Here is a 16375-nt window from a genome sequence, read left to right as displayed (position 1 = left end):
TGGACAGCTATAAAGATTCAATTAGCACACAACACTTTGTTAGAATGAAGTATATATTCTCGGATGGTAATAAAAGATCATTTTGAAGTTTGAAACAGTTTTGAAACCATTTATAATGATTAAATTCAACACACTCTCCGCAGCAAGAGAAATGTCAAAGAAGCAAGTCTTCCCATTTCCATTTAGACAGGCTGATGGGAATAAAGTTGCACATATGCATTAGGCACTACTCACCATGGTCCACTACAAATCGTAATTTCTGTATCGTAGCCAGATTGCCGCTTACTCTGTAAATGCCATCAGCATCCAAACCTGACAAAACAAGCATTAATCTGTGATTAAATTAAAATTTTACAATATTTTCCTCTATACGCTCCTTGAACTTACGGCCTTATTAGAGCAATTATGTCTGCCCAAACTTGCTGGCTGACACCACATATACATTTCTTGAAGTTCAGTCATCTGTAAATGCATATCTCATAGTCTGTTTTCACCAGATCAGTCTCATAATGTTAATTTTACCTGACCAAGGTCTTTGAGTTTATAAAAAGCAGACCCATTACTAGGTAGCATAAGTATAAACTCAAAATGTATTTGAATATGTATAACTTTTAAAATGCAAGCTTGAGTATCATTTATTTTTGGGTTATTCATGCCAGAAATCTGGCATTGGCAATATTACATTTATTGCCCATTATTAGTTTCCCTGTGAAGGGATGTGGTGAATGCATTTCTTGAACTATTTCAGTGCTTACGATCGTGGTGTTCCCTTGCCATTGTCAGGAGGGGTATTTATGTTTTTGATGCTTGACTACTCGCAATAACCAACTAACTTTTAAGGCGCAGAATTTCCTGGACCAGTGTAATCTGCAACACACACTCTAAATCATGCTGTTCCCATTGCAAAGATACGCCAAAATTTCCTGGAAAAAATAATTTGAGTATACTGGAGAATCAGCGACCTTATAAGGAGGGCAGCCAATGGCTTACACCATCTGCATCAAGACACTAATTAAGCATCTGAATATTGGCACGTCCTGAATCATAGAATTTTGAATTTCAAATCCTTTCACTGATGAATTTGGGCACTTGCAGAATCTTGTTTGAGTTGTGGACACATTCAGCTGGTGTATTCCATTTTCAGGAGCATTTCACATTGCAGATGGGTTTTTTGGGGGGGAAAAAATCCCCTTTATTTGAAGTTTCCTAAATAAACATTCTGGCTGTGGAGATTTGAAGAGTTGTTTGCCTACATGAAGTACAATGCTGTGTTGCACAGAGCTGTTGCATCTTGAGGCTGTGGGTTAGATTCTGTCATGTGATGGAAATGTTTAGACAGGAAGGAATAATACTGAATTTTGAGTTCAGAGGGTCTCCAGTTGGGCACAGAAAGATCACTAATGTGAAATCGCTTGATTTATTGCAAGTACTTGGAGACAGGTTTTGCTGGAAAGTGTCTTACAAAAAAAGAATCTTGAATGTCATTCTAGTAATTGGTGACTTTACATTGCCAGTATATTAATGGCATGAATCAGAACAATTTGCCTGACAATAATATCACTCCCATCATGGTGTATAGAGGAGCTGATCCTTTAAGTATACATCGGGAGAGCTATATACATGATCATTTTTGACCACCAATTGTCAGCTTTTTAAAATGTTGCTCTTGTGCCCCATTGTTGTACCTGATTTTGTTTGGAAACAAGAAGACAAGTCTCTATGCGCACAGGGATTCAAGAAGCCTCCCAAATGCGTACTTTATATCCAAGGACTGAGGATGTATTCCAAGGACATCTGTCGATCTGAGAATTGGACAGTAACTGGGACTGTGAAAAGATCCCAAGTACAAGTGTCAAATTATATCAGCCAGCATTAGAACGAAGGAACCGTTGCAAGCATCTGCATTAGATCTGAGAACTGAGCAGTTTTGCGACTAAATATTTTCTTCACCAACTGTGAAAATGGGAAGGCAGCAAAGTAATTAAGCAGTTGAATTAAGATCAAAGTATAATTTAATGAAGATAAATTGAAGAAGCAGAGATGATAATCAGATTTTATTTTATAAAACAGGTGTATTTTTAATTTGTTTTGATTTCTGCTGTTAGTCTTCACTTTCACATTTTGCAACATGAATGTGCTGTGACTATTTTTGAGTTCAGAGGTCATGCAGTTAATATATTCCATTTGCTGACGTACCCAATCTTTTGAAATATAATTACACAGGAAAACATTAATTATTTAACAGCTCAACTTTAGAATGTAGGTCTGTGTTGATTAGTGAGTTAAATGAAGATCTTAAGTGACATAAATTTTTAATGTTAGTGCATAAATCTTGGAAGTTGTGAGCAACATATGTTGTGAATTCTTTAAAGTGAAAATGTTGATTTCCCGTCACTTTTGTTACATATGGTTGGTGCGCTAAAATAAATCCGAATACATTAAAAAAAATGCCATTATTAACAACTCACTTTCTACTGCGATGTGCAATAGACTAATAGGGTTTCTAATACTGCACTTCAGTAATGTCGGGGTTGGAAGCAATGCCCAATCTCAGTCATGCTGGCAACTTGGGAGGCAGGGAAAACAGACTGTGAGCTTCTCCAAATAGGGAGGGAAATTCGGTGAGAAAGTTGGCAGGAATATCATCCCTGGGCTGCTATAGCATGCCTCTTTACTGTTGATTCAGGGTTGGTAAATGCTGGTGATCTGGGATTTATTGGTATGCTTGTTCACTCAATCGCTTAAGGTACGGGAAGATCAGGGGAACAACTGTGAAACAGTAGACTGGATGCTTTAACACAAAAACATTATGCTTGAAAGTGTTTTACAAGCTGTAACATGACCACGAATTCACAAAACCTGCAATACAAATATTTTAAGAGCCATAAGCTATCCTTGATTTTAGAAAATTCTAAATCTATAGATCTCTTCTGTTTACATCTCTAATGTTATGAGCGCAATGCTATTTCTTTCTGTCCAGCTCACTGCAGTAGTTTTTTGTAAATCTGCTGGAATTGCTCTTTTTGTTGTATTTGTTTTCAGGAGTGACAGAAATACAAAATGAGATCCATCACCATTGCATTACCGCAGCTTTGAATAGAATCATAGAACCCCAGCAGTGCAGAAGGAGTTTGCACCATCTCTCTGATGGAGTATCTTACCCAGGCCCTATCCCTGTAACGCCACCCTGCTAATTCCCTAATCTACACATCTTGGGTCACTAAGAGGCAATTTAGCATGGCCAATCCATCTTACCTGCATTTCTTTGGACTGTGGAAGGAAACCAGAGCACCCAGAGGAAACCCACGCAGGCACGGGAAGAACGTACAAACTCCATACCTTAGTTTGAAATTGAACCTGGGTTCCTGGCGTTTGAGGCTGCAGCACTAACCACTGTGTCACCATGCTGCCCATTTATCTAGTTCTGATGATATGTCAGCACCTTTAATGTTATTCTGTTTTTCTTTCCATGGATACTGCCTGATCTGCTGAGTAATTCCAGTGCTTTCTATTTTATTGCTTGGAAATATTATAAGTTGTAGAGATAGGGTGGGATCATTAGCCCACTCTCTGCTTGCGTGTGATCGCAAGCGGGAATGCAAAATCTGGCAAAAAATGCAAGTCCTGCCGGTGAGGTGATGATTTTGATTTTCTCCATCCCTTTGATGGTGACATAATCAGGCATGTGAGCCTGATTTTGAGACATTTTAATAAATGTTATACTATTATCCACACACCTTGCTGATGCAATGTCACGATGGCGAGCTTTACAACAGGGCTGGTCATACATAAACCTATCGAGGGAATCCCTCTGGGGGCACAAAGGTGAGCATAGCCCCTGGCAGAGAACGACATAGCCAGGTAGTGCCTGGGCAATGCCAGGCACAGGTTGGCAGTGCCGACCTGTGCCAGGGAGCAATGCTGGGCTGGACCAAAGGGAAAGCTTCATGCGTGTGGACTCTGCTATTTGTGGTCGTGGGAGCAGGGTGCATGAACACTGAGGGGGGATTCATTGGGGATGGGGGGAATGGGGTTGCCAGGGATGATGGGGGTGGGGGTGTGTGCAGGGGGGAAGCAGCAGGGGATAGAGATGCTGGGGATGATTTAGGGTGGAGGGAGAATATGGGGATGCTGGTGATGGTGGTGGGGGTGGGGTGTGGACATAAGAATGCTGGGGATGTTCCAGGCATGTTGGTGGGGAGGGTGTGAAGAGAGGGGGTTTGGAGAGGATATGGTCACTGAGGAGCCCACAGATATCTTTGTGGCTGGTGTGGGGGGCGGGGGGGTTATGTTGGCAGGGGGTGGACGTCCCAGATATCTCCATGTTGGGGTGGGGTGAAATCTACTCTTATTTGTGATTGGGTGCCCTTTGACCTGCCAGGGGTGACGGCACAAACCCAGTCCACTCTTTTTTTTGGCAGTTAATTATATCAAGATCTGGAGAGAAAACAAACCAGTGGAGCTGGAGAGTTTCATGCCAGCTTTCTCACCAGAACTGCCACCTTGCCAAATTCTGGTAAGATTTCCCCTATAGACTTCGAGAGGACTCATGCAGGATGGCCAATAGATAGACATTGTGGTAGATAAAATTTAATGCAGAGGAGAATGAAGTGTTACATTGTGGTAGGAAGAATGAAGGAACACAATACAAAACAAAGGGAACAAAAAATCCTGAGGGTATGTGTACACAAATCATTTACGTAGGCAGGGTAGGTCAAGAAAGTGGTAAAAAGGTATTATGGGTTTTATAAAAAGAAGCATTGATTGAAAAAGCAAGGAAATTATGGTGAACATTTATAAAACACTGGTTTGGCCTCAACTGGAGTATTATGCCCAATCTTGCCACCACACTTTCTGAAGGATGTGAGGACATTAGAGAGGGTACAGAAAAGATTTACGAAAATGGTACTGGGAATGAGAAACTTCTGTTATGTGGACAGATAAGCGAAGCTGGGGCTGTTCTCCTCAGAGTAGAGAAGATTTGACAATGGTGTCATGAGGGATCTGGACAAAGTAAATAGGGAAAGCTGTTCCAATCTGCAGAAGTATCGAGAACCAGAGGACACCAATCTAAGATGATTGGTAAAAGAACAAGAAACAGCATAAGGAAAAATCTTTTGTATGCAACAAAGGATTGAGATCTTGAACACACAACTGGAGAGTGTGATAGATTCAGGCATGGCTTTCAAAAGGGAATTGGATCATTCTCCGAAAAAAAATTGTAGGGCAGCTGAGGAAAGGAGGGGAGTAGCTCAGCAGACAAAATGGACTGAATAGCCTCTTTGTGTAATGGCCATTCGAAGACTTGATGGCGTTTGGAGGGCAGCTTGTGCTTTCATTTGTTGGGTTAGAAAATATATTTTTATTCTGCACAACACACCATTTTTATCTGCGTTACGTTTCATATGCAGCCATCAATCTGCTTATTTCGATTTCTTGCAGGGAGACAAGTCTTCAACAAAACTATACAGTTGCTACTGAAATTATGTATAAACATTGAATATATTATCAATGTAATGAAATGCTTTTCTTAAAGCAATTCAGGTAACAAAAAATAATTAAGTACCTAGTTTGTATTTTTGTCAGATGTGATTACAGAGCAGAAAGTAAAATAATGTTTCAATGCTAACATCTACAACAAGGTTTGGGAGACACAGATCTTCATTTTTCACATGGTTCAATACATTATAAGAAACTATAACTTAGTCGCTGCACTGTAGCTTCTATAGTGAATTACTCAAGGCGTGAAAGCAATAGAGTCAGCACAAGTGAAGACAAAAACGTGTTGCTGCAAACAGGCAGCAAATTTAAGATTGGAGCTGATTGTTTGCAGATAAAAACGAGACCATTATTTAACTCCTTATTGGTGGAATTGGACAGGTTCATAAATCTGGGTTCCTCGATATCGAATGTCTTGGTCACGCACAAGCTGTGAGCTATGTCTCCTTTCCAATGCCCTTTGTAGATATGGAAGACAGTGCATGCCCAAGTTGTTACGATTTTTTTTCACTCTGTCTATGTCAGCTTAGCTATTTTCAAACACTTGACAAACTAATACGCACTCTGCTTAGCACTCATATGAGCAAAGCTCTTGTTGCTCAGAATTAATGGGTGAATCAATGCTACTTCACATTTGGAATCGCAATCTTTGCTGCTTCACTAAGAGACAATGGCACTGCATCATTGTAAATAAGCAGAGCAGAATAAGGAACCTACTGCTCATATAGATCATGATGTTAAGTGCCAAGATCTCAATGCTGGCAGTGCTAGTCTAAACTGATCTAATTCCCAAAACTAAGCTGGTGTTCTGAACAGCTGTGAACCCATGCTGTGATTCAGACTAGGTCTTGCCTTCTGTGCACATTCTCTCTTTTTGGGTAGCCTTCATAGGGGATTGCTTTAATGTCATGTATAACACTGGTATTTCACATCTAGGACCGACGTTCACTTGCAACCAATCTGGGGCACAACAGGTCTTTTTGGTCCCTTAGTATGAATTTGATATAAAATGAACTTGGTCAATATTAATCCAGTTCCTCACGTACCTGTGTTAATGGCACAAAATAGCCTTTTACTGTTGTTAATCTTAGGATTGTCAGTCTTGGAAATGGAAAAATGTCATGCTAGTGCATGGGGTGCTTTTTTTAAGGATTCGGCACATGGTTAGCGTTGAATAGAAGAAGCTTCATTATACAATTAATTGTAGTACACTTAGACTGATGAGATTTAAATCGGGTAAGTGTTCCATTTCTTGACAAGTGCAAAAACAGTTCTTAGAACAATTACATGTACATTTTTAATATCACTGAGAAATGGATTCTATTAATTAGTTGTACGGCGTGGCAGCGAGGATAAAAAAAACTTAGTGTGCTAGACACAACACTCAATTGTCCTCGCCAGTAATTTTGATGCAAAGGAAAATTGAGCAAGGTGTATGATGGGCAACTGATCTGCTATTGTCCATTTTGTGCCAATGGCAAAATTGAATTTCATTTGCAAGATTTTTAAAAAATGTCATTGATATAATCTTCAAAGGATTTATATGACACTTGGAGGGATCCCATACAATTTAAGAATGCCATTTTTCATACTGATCAATATCCTTTGGACACATCAATGCTATACTGTAAAAAAATAATCTGCATGGCAGCTAAATTTCTTCAATAAATGTGTGAACGTAAAAAATTATCAATAAAAAGTCTGAAGGAAAATGAGCCTCAGCTTGGATAAACCAACATTCACTTAATTTGCAAAGTCAGATATTGGCCCTGTTTATGCAGTGTGAAGTTATTCTTTAACATTTCAAAATTAATTATTCTGTTTATCAGGCAAAGGATTAATTGGTGCTCAATCACTCTTGTAATCGTGATGTCTTCCAAGATATAAAGCTTCTTTAGGAGTTCCCTAAATCTCCTTGTATTTGTCTTGACCACATTTAGTTTGGTTGCATTAAGGTGAAGCGCTTCTTCCATTTAGAAATAAGAATTATAGTAACTCGCTTTGAAAGAAAAATAGTTAGAAATGGCAGAAAACTTTGAAATGAAGAAATGGAGAAAAGATGAGGTTCAGATCTGGACCTTAGACAAAGGTTTGGTTCCCAATCATAAGCACACCTTTTACGTCTTGCTTTTGAAACCCCATTCACATTTGAGAGTTTAAAACATGAAGTATCTGTGTGACCATTCAAAAACAAAGGATAACACAGTTTAGTTGTTCATATTTTTACTTGTGTTGAGGAAGAATTCCAATTATTCATCCATCCAATGTAGAAATATTAAAAGATGTCCCACTGAAAGTTCTCCTTGCAAATTTGCAAGTGTTCATAGTCCTGTAAAATGTTTTATTGGGGTACAGATACCATATGACATCAGATATTTGTAGTGTATTCCAATCTCTTGGAGTAATTTTAGTATTATGCTAATATGTATAGGTCAGAAACACAACTGTGAATTCAATTTTGTGTGAGTTGAAGGATTATTTAATTGCATTCTTTTCTTCGGTTTCTGTCAAAATGCAAGCTAATTTCTGGTATTTGAGTAGTGCAATGATCAACAGAATGTTCTTTATGACTATGACAAAAATACATACTTTTGGCTTTGCTATGGTTTGATGGTGGCACAGTGATTAGCATTGCTGCCTCAGAGCCAGGAAGCCGGGTTCGATTCTGGCCTTGGGTTTCCCCCTGCCTGTGTGGGTTTCTTTTGGGGGTTCTGGTTTCCTTCCACAGTCCAAAGATGTGCCGGTTACGTGGATTGGCCACGCTAAAAAAATTGCCCCTTAGTGTCCAAAGGTGTGTAGGCTCAGTGGATTAGCACCCGGCAAAATGCTAGCGGTGGAAAGAGAGGCAGGATTTCTGCCTACGCCAGTCCATGGCCATTTCTCTGCCCTTCTATCTCCATTTAGACTTTCAGGACAGCAAAATCCAGCCAAAGATGGCAGCTTGTAGTTGGCTTGGGTACGATACAGCTGACCCCATCTCCAGCAGCATTTTTGATGAGCAGGGAGAAAGGGATAGAATTAGGTCTTCTGGAGTTTCTAGAGGTTAAAGATTAATCAGCTGGATACTGTCACAAGCAACCCAGGAAAATAAATTAGGGCATTAAAAAGAGCCTGAGTGGAATCCTCCCAAGCCCATCCTCCACCCTCCAGCTGGCGGGCCTGGGTGGAGAATTTGGTCGGAGGCCCAGAACTCCATTTCACATTAGCAGGAATTTACAGTGGGATCTTCCACCAGTGCCTGCCATGCGTGGCAGGTTGGAAAATCTGCCAGAGTCTGGCATGAACCTCATTTGCATCCTGTTAAAAGGATGCAGATGAAGGCCCAACTCCCCATGTCAGATCCTCTGCGATGCTGGCTGGAATATAAGTATTATAAAGCACCCTCAGTCTGCAGTCTGAGTATTCCAAAATACATTCCAACATTCATTCATGAACCTGGTGCATCTATATCAATGCCCATTTCACAAAAGCCACAGGAAATGATCACAGCATTCCTCCCATTTTAAACCTTGGATTTTACAGTACTATTACAATTTCAAATGTCAAAGTTAATTACTATTCCAAAAATTAAACTAACATTGTATTGCCACAACATCTGGTAAATAAGAGCATCCCAAATATGGAAGGCCAGAAGTAAATGTTGCTCTGATATAATTCTGATCCAAACATGCAGCTAAAGTGCACAAAATCCATTCAACTTTCTCCTGAAATTTCGGACCAATTTAGATGGTGCTAATGTTTGTGTTTAGGTAATCTACAAGAATTCTTACTCCAACCGGCTCCGGGTCCACAGGACTCTTAAATCGGCCTCGCAGGTGGAGGAGGTGGTCAAGAAGGCGTATGGTGTACTGGCCTTCATTAATCGAGGGATTGAGTTTAGGAGTCGGGAGGTAATGCTGCAACTTTATAAGACCCTTGTCAGGCCTCATTTAGAGTATTGTGCGCAGTTCTGGTTGCCTCACTATAGGAAAGATGTAGAAGCTATTGAGAGGGTACAGAGGAGATTTACAAGGATGTTGCCTGGACTGGGAGGCATGCCTTATGAAGTTAGGTTGAGGGAGCTGGGACTCTTTTCCCTGGAGAGACGAAGGTTGAGAGGCGACCTGATAGAAGTTTACAAAATGTTGAGAGGAATAGATAGGGTGGACTCTCAGAGGCTATTTCCCCGGGTTGAAATGGTTGCTACGAGAGGACACAGATTTAAGGTGCAAGGAGGGAAGTTCAGAAGTGATGTTAGGGGTAAGTTTTTCACTCAGAGGGTGGTGAGTGAATGGAATCGGCTGCCGTCAGTGGTGGTGGAGGCGAACTCGCTGGGGTCTTTTAAAAGACTTCTGGATGAGTATATGGGGTTTAATGAGATTGAGGGTTATAGATAGGTCTGTAGGTTGGTAGGTGTTGATGTGATCGGCGCAACTCGTGGGCCGAAGGGCCTGTTTGTGCTGTAGTGTTCTATGTTCTATGTTTAACCAATTACTGTAACTTGACAAAGACTGGTGACATTCAGTTTCATTGTTAGATCTGGGTTCTCACTTTCGGCTTTGAACACCTCAGATCCAAACTGATCACACTTTTTCATTCTTGTCTCCAATGGTGGAAGATTCATTTATTAACAAGAGGGAAAGCCCTCTCTCTAAATTAGGTACAGGCCCGTCACACTGAAGTACATCTGGTGGAGAATGCTGGTCTGCATTTTCCTGATGATGCACCATTGGCCACCTTGCTCATTGCAGCGTATGGCGATTCTCCCAAAAGTGCTGAATTAGTGGGAAAACTGTTCTAAATCCCGACTGTTTTGTCAGCTCAGCTTCTCACCTGAAAATCTGCACTTTGTGCACTGCGGAGGTCCCAGTCATGAACTCTGTGCATTCGCAGTGGTCCCGAGCTGTCAGGTTCCCTGTTTGCTGGTCAGCTCGATCACTGGCCAGCCTGGGACCCTCGCAGTGCTGCCTCTCCAGCCTCACCCATGCCCGATCACAGCCCCCATATCAATTCCCAGGCAAGCCCTGACCACCCCCATCCCGGAGCGCCCTGATGCACAGCCCACCCCTTCCCCCACAGGCAATCACGCCACCCACCCTCACCCTGGCAGACACCCCCCTCCCGCTGGGTCACAGCCCCCCAGAGACAGGCCCCTCCCCCCTCCCCAGACCACCTCAATCGCTGCCTTCCCTCCATCCCAGACTGATGCTGTGTGCAGAGTGACAGCGGAACCCCCCCAACCCCACCGATCACCTTAAGCCCTGCTCACGATAGGCCCCACCTCCTTGGCACTGCCTGATGGGCAGTTCCCATTCATTTTATATTTATAAAGTCCACTTTTTTAACAAGTGGTCAATACTCTATTCACTATTAAACTGTCTAATTACTCAGCAAGTCTAAATCCATTCTTTGCACCTTTCGCTCTGCTGCACTCTCAAAGATTTGATGAATCCACATTTAATTTGGACAGTCGGGTTCTGAATATAGATTGAAGCAAAAGACAATCAAGTGCTGGCCCCTAGGGGTATGAGGGACCATGGTAGGGGAAGGGGTATAGCCTGCCTGAGGACCTCTTAACCTTACCTTTCAAAAGGTCCATTCATGAAGACAATGGTTTGCAACATTGGTCTGACTGAATGGTGATTGTGGAGAACTAAGGATGGAATTTCACCACCTGTCCACCACGGGAATCAGCATGGGTGAGGGACAAACAATGGGAAGGTCCTTTGACCTTGGGTGGGATTTTACAGTTTTGGAATGAGCGAGGCCATAAAATCCTGCCCTCGGTCAATGGACCTTCCCATTGTTCGCCCCACCTCCTCCACAATGGAGCCAGCCAGGTTGCGAATGCAAAGTGAGGGTACATGACCTGAACCAGCTTGTACAACTAAATAGGAAGTCCTGTAAACTTTTGGAATGGATTCCAGGAGTTTGGTCCCATCTGTCCGTTTCACCCCTTCCCGCAGTCTCCTTGACTCCATGGATCTTCAACCCCTAATCTTTTGTTCGTCATTTTAAAGTATTTGTTGGAAACATAAGTGTCCTCGAGGCAGATAATTTTGATTATATGCTGTATAGAATCACTTTAACAGTTGTACAATAAGGGAACAGTGACACAAATTAAAGGAGCCTGCTTAACATGAGCTAAAGTCGTGAAGAAATTTGAAAAATTATAATGTATATAACAGCATAAGAAAGAAGCAAAAACACTGGGGAGTATCATGAGAGTGGAAGTGGCTGGTTAAGATCATTTTCAATTCATTTATTTTAATCTGTTAGTTACTGTTAAGCCACTAAAAGGCCCCAGATGAATGTTTTGATAGAAAGCACGGTTAGTTATTCACCACTTAGAAGATCATCATATCTATCAATCTATCTATGTCCACACACAATAATTCGAGGTGGCTTCATCAACTTTTATTACTTTTCCCATATTAATTAGTTTCCTCCCATACATGTTCCCTCCCCAACCTCTGAAAATTCACCAACAAAGAGGAAACACAACTTTTCTGTTCCTGTGCCTAGACTGATATTGGGGCACAGTTATGCAGAATTTGATTACTATTTTAATGGAGGGATCATCTCATTTATCTTACACGGGGGTTCTGTGTTTGCCACGTAGAAAACCGCAATTTCAAGATTAATTAGTGTTAATTAAAAAAAACTCTTTTCATTATTTCTTTGCATGTATTTATATTCCACATTTTTCACATTTTTCCTATGATTCTTTTGTATAACGTGACTCTTGAGAGTTGTTTTTGCATTAAAGTATCTGCAGATATGAAGACTATCTGTCAGAGTACCAACTTCAAGTTATATTTACATTGTCTAACATTAGTTGGAATGTGTTGACCTGAATTCTGGACTGAAAGGGTAACTGTTGGAGGGAGGGTGGGTGGAATTTTCCTGCCCCGCCCATCACAGAAATCATAGTGGGCAAGGAAGGGGCTGGACCATGGAAAGGTCCATTGACCTCAGGCAGGACTTTCTAGTTTTGGGGCAACCGTGTTTGGGAAATCCCGCCCTTAGAATCATAGAGATCCTACAATGCAGAGGGAGGCCATTTGGCCCATCGAGTCTGCACTGACAACAATCCCACTTCAGCCCCGCATATTTATCCTGCTAATCCCTGTAACTTCCGCACCCTAGGACACTAATAAGCAATTTAGCATGGCAAACGCACTTATCTTTGGACTGTGGGAGGAAATCAGAGGAAACCCACTCAGGTATGGGGAGAACATGCAGGCTTCACACAGACAGTGACTCAAGCTGGGAACTGAACCCAGGTCTCAGGGGCTGTGAGGCAGCAGTGCTAACCACTGCGCCACCGTGCTGCTCAGTGTGGAGTTGAAACCTTTGTGATGTTTACGCTGTGATGGGACCATTCACAATGTGAAAGTCACATTTTAGAGATTTAAGCAATTTCCTATGCCCCACATTTCTGAAATACTAAGCCTGAAATGGACAAACCTCATGCAATTCTTGGAATTAAAAGAAATTTCCCCTCTAGTTGTGGATCTGTGCACCAAACTTATTGAAAGTAATTGCATCAATTAACATCATGTAAAAAGAATTGGACAAAAAGCTGAAAGGCACAGGATTGAGGCTCATAAATATAGAATTAAATTTGTAAGTCAGCGCTCCCAGTGGAATATCACTATATGTATTTAGATAAGGGATAAGATTTAAAAGCTCATGACTTGACTTAAAAGCTCTTGTCCACAATTTTCTGACCAGGCTGAAAATAAGAGGCAGCACAATCCCTAATTTCCAATGTGTGCAGGCCGGAATCCTGATCTGCAGGACGGACTCATCAGATGATCTCTCATAACTGTCAATCTGATGGTTCCTGAGATTTTGGAGCCATCAAAATGGTGCACCAAGAGAGTCAACTGATTGATGACTCTCAAAATTAAGGTGCACGATTACAGAACTGACCTGAAGTTTACTTCATTTACCTGACCGGCGAGAAATCTTGCTGAACTTCCTTTCGGAAGATGGATTGTCAGTTAGAATCCATAATAGCAGTTGACACAAGGAGTGGTCGATTTGCAAAGATGGATAACATTTTATCATTCCACGCATTAGCTCACAAAACAATGTGGCATATAACTTCAGGAGAAATAGAGCACAGCTCTACAGGAATTACACTGCAGCTGTCAATGCTCTGGCCAGGCCACATGCATTGCAGTTCATGGAATCATAGAATCTCTACAATGCAAAAGGAGGCCATTCGGCCCATTCTGCACCAACAACAATCCACCCAGGTCCTATCCCCACGACTCCATGCATTTACCCTGCTAGTCCCCCTGACACTAAGGGTCAATTTAGCATGGGCAATCAACCTAACTGGCACATCTTCTGACTGTGGGAGGAAACCACAGAACCCAAAGGAAGCCCATGGAGACACGAGGAGAATGTGCAAGCTCTACACAGACAGTTACTCAAAGCTGGAATCCGCTGTGCCCCTTGTTCTGGTTGCCACATTCTCAAAGTGAAATCCAAACATGGAACGAGTGCAAAAGAAACATCAAGTCTGACACCAAACATGAAGGAAAATGCTCAACGATCAAAAAAGCTCAATCTCATCAAACTAGTGAGAAAGTATGTTGAAGTATGTAAAATACCAGGTAACTTAAAATATCTTGTAACGTCAAAATAAAGATGGATAATAGAAGAAGAAGACATAAACAAACTGGGGAAAGATGTTGGAACAGATATCAACAGGAACTATCACAAAGGGTGATAGATATGTGGAGTAATCTCAAAGGTAGTTAGCAGAGACTCAGACATTAAAGCATTCAAAACACAGCTGGATCAATGGCTGGCAAGTCTTGATTAACAAAGAGATGTGCTTTGGTTTGCCAACTGATCTCATTCATAATGGACATTTTTTTATGCTAAGCGCTGTGCCGACAAAAGCTTTATTTTAAAAAAACATTAAAAACAGAATTGGCAAACGCAAATAAATCTCCCCTGATTAACATAAAATTGCGTCCAGGAGCACTAGGTAAGTCATTACCCTTCCTGTGTTGGCACATCAGAAAATGTCCTCCTGAATAGATGCCTTCTTGCAGTCATGTGGAAATTGGAAGTTCCTTATGCCAAATATGTCAAACCGTTGTACGGAATCAATCAATAAAAACTGGGGTTTCACGTGCTTTGCCTGTGTAAAGGCTGCCCCAGACCACTCATGATTTTTTGGGGGTACAGCAAGAATGAGGTATGTTTCATAACAGAACAGTATATTAAGTTATAACTGCCCTTTTGTAGGTTGTGGTATAAAATTTTCATACGAATATAATATTTTCTTTCACAAGTATGTTTAAGTGGAGAATCTCTCTGCCCCTCTCCCCCACTGCAATGTATTTTGCAACAGTCAAGATGGTTCTCCATTGGTTGGCATTGAAATCTTCCAGTCCTGCCCCTTCAACAGAGTTCCTTGTGGTTCGCACCCTCCACTGCCAGGGACCCCACAGCGGGTGAGGGTTGGGTGTTGCTGTTGTGGAACCGGGTGGGAATGGCCGGAAAATTTTGGCCAATGTCTCACCAAACCATATCGTAGACTTACACTTCACAATTCAAAGAGCTCTTGCTTATATTTGTGATATTATTGCACTGCAGCCCAACAACTGTGAAATGAATTGTCGAGAATGCTTCATAGTATTTCTTTTCCAATGTGAATTAAGCTCAAATTGGCATTTCTGAAATGAATGGGGGTGAAGTTGAGTAAGATAGCCTGCTGACCTGAACTGCGCGTGGGGATTAATTCCTGGGTCAGAGCAGATAAACCCAAGGCACACTCAATCTAAGTCCTCTAGCCTTATTTAAATTCAATGGGCCAGCAGTGGTTGGATGCTGTGGTTCCCTTGGCAGTGCACCAGTGAGTCTGCTGTAAATTACAGGTCACTCTGTCACTAGCAGCAACTTTCAAGAAAGTCCTGGTAAGTGGGTACATGGTAATCAAGAGAGTGCAGTCAATCCAAAGAGAGGGGATCAAAATGTGGAAAAAGATCGGGAAGGGTGGGTGTTAATTATATTGTTTATGTTGTTAGGATGCACAAGTAAAAGGCATTGTTTAATTTAATATTTTGGTCCATAAAGAGAGGACACTGGCACTGTGGGGATGAGGGGGTCTGGGGCTGGAATTTTCCCATCCTTCCTGCCATCGGAATCATAGCAGCTGGGGAGTGGACCATGCAAAGGTCCATTGAGCTCAGGTGGGATTTTCTGGTTTTGGGGTGAGTGCAGTCGGAAAATCCCATCCTGAGTTTTGAAAGCATGAAACTGAACAAAGTCAATGAATGTCTCTTTGTAAAGAAAAGCTCTGTGACTTGATTTTCACTTCACCAATCAGCTTCCAAACTCTTAACAATGGGAAGGGCTGAGATAACTGCAAATAGACAGGCAACAATCCTCAGGATTATTTTTCTCATGCTCCCCCCAGGTTCCACATTCTGGTGTCTCTTGGCGGCAGCCTCCAGTGGGCCCTTTATGCACCACTAGCTAAGCTGCATGTTGAGCATTTAAAGAGAATCCGGCACCAGCTGTATTCAGGACAGCTCAGTTTTGGGAGGGAGCCCTGAAACTGCTGCTCTGTCTGGATGTGCAATGGGAAACAATGCATCTTTTAGATGTAGATCCTGGATGTCTATACTTCAGACTTCAACAATGTGATCGATGGCACACCTCCAACAAGTAACAAATGCGCACACATTGACTGCTTTACAAGATGCTTAGACATCCTTATTACACCTGTAAAATGTGCATGAAATCAATAACTATCTAGGCCATTGCGTTTTTTATGACTGCCTTTCATGTTTCCTTGACAGCCTCCCTCAGACATACGACCACCATTGCCTCGAATGACAAGGGGAATAGATCAGAGAACTTGACC

The 16375-nt window shown here is 41.7% G+C and overlaps 1 protein-coding gene across 1 annotated transcript in view; it reads right to left on the bottom strand.

Annotated features, from left to right (window-relative positions):
• Positions 1-16375, bottom strand: part of arhgap15 (Rho GTPase activating protein 15) — a 686224-nt gene that overhangs the window by 171932 nt on the left and 497917 nt on the right. The window contains exon 12 of the mRNA XM_080199371.1: positions 235-312. Coding sequence (XP_080055497.1) covers positions 235-312 — 78 coding nt within the window. The remainder of the gene's footprint in view (positions 1-234; positions 313-16375) is intronic.

This window comes from Carcharhinus amblyrhynchos, chromosome 11 (assembly GCF_965287045.1).
Source record: "Carcharhinus amblyrhynchos chromosome 11, sCarAmb.v2.hapA, whole genome shotgun sequence".
Lineage (NCBI taxonomy): Eukaryota > Metazoa > Chordata > Chondrichthyes > Carcharhiniformes > Carcharhinidae > Carcharhinus > Carcharhinus amblyrhynchos.
Note: the sequence above shows the minus strand (reverse complement) of the source record. Positions and strands in the feature narration are given on the sequence as shown.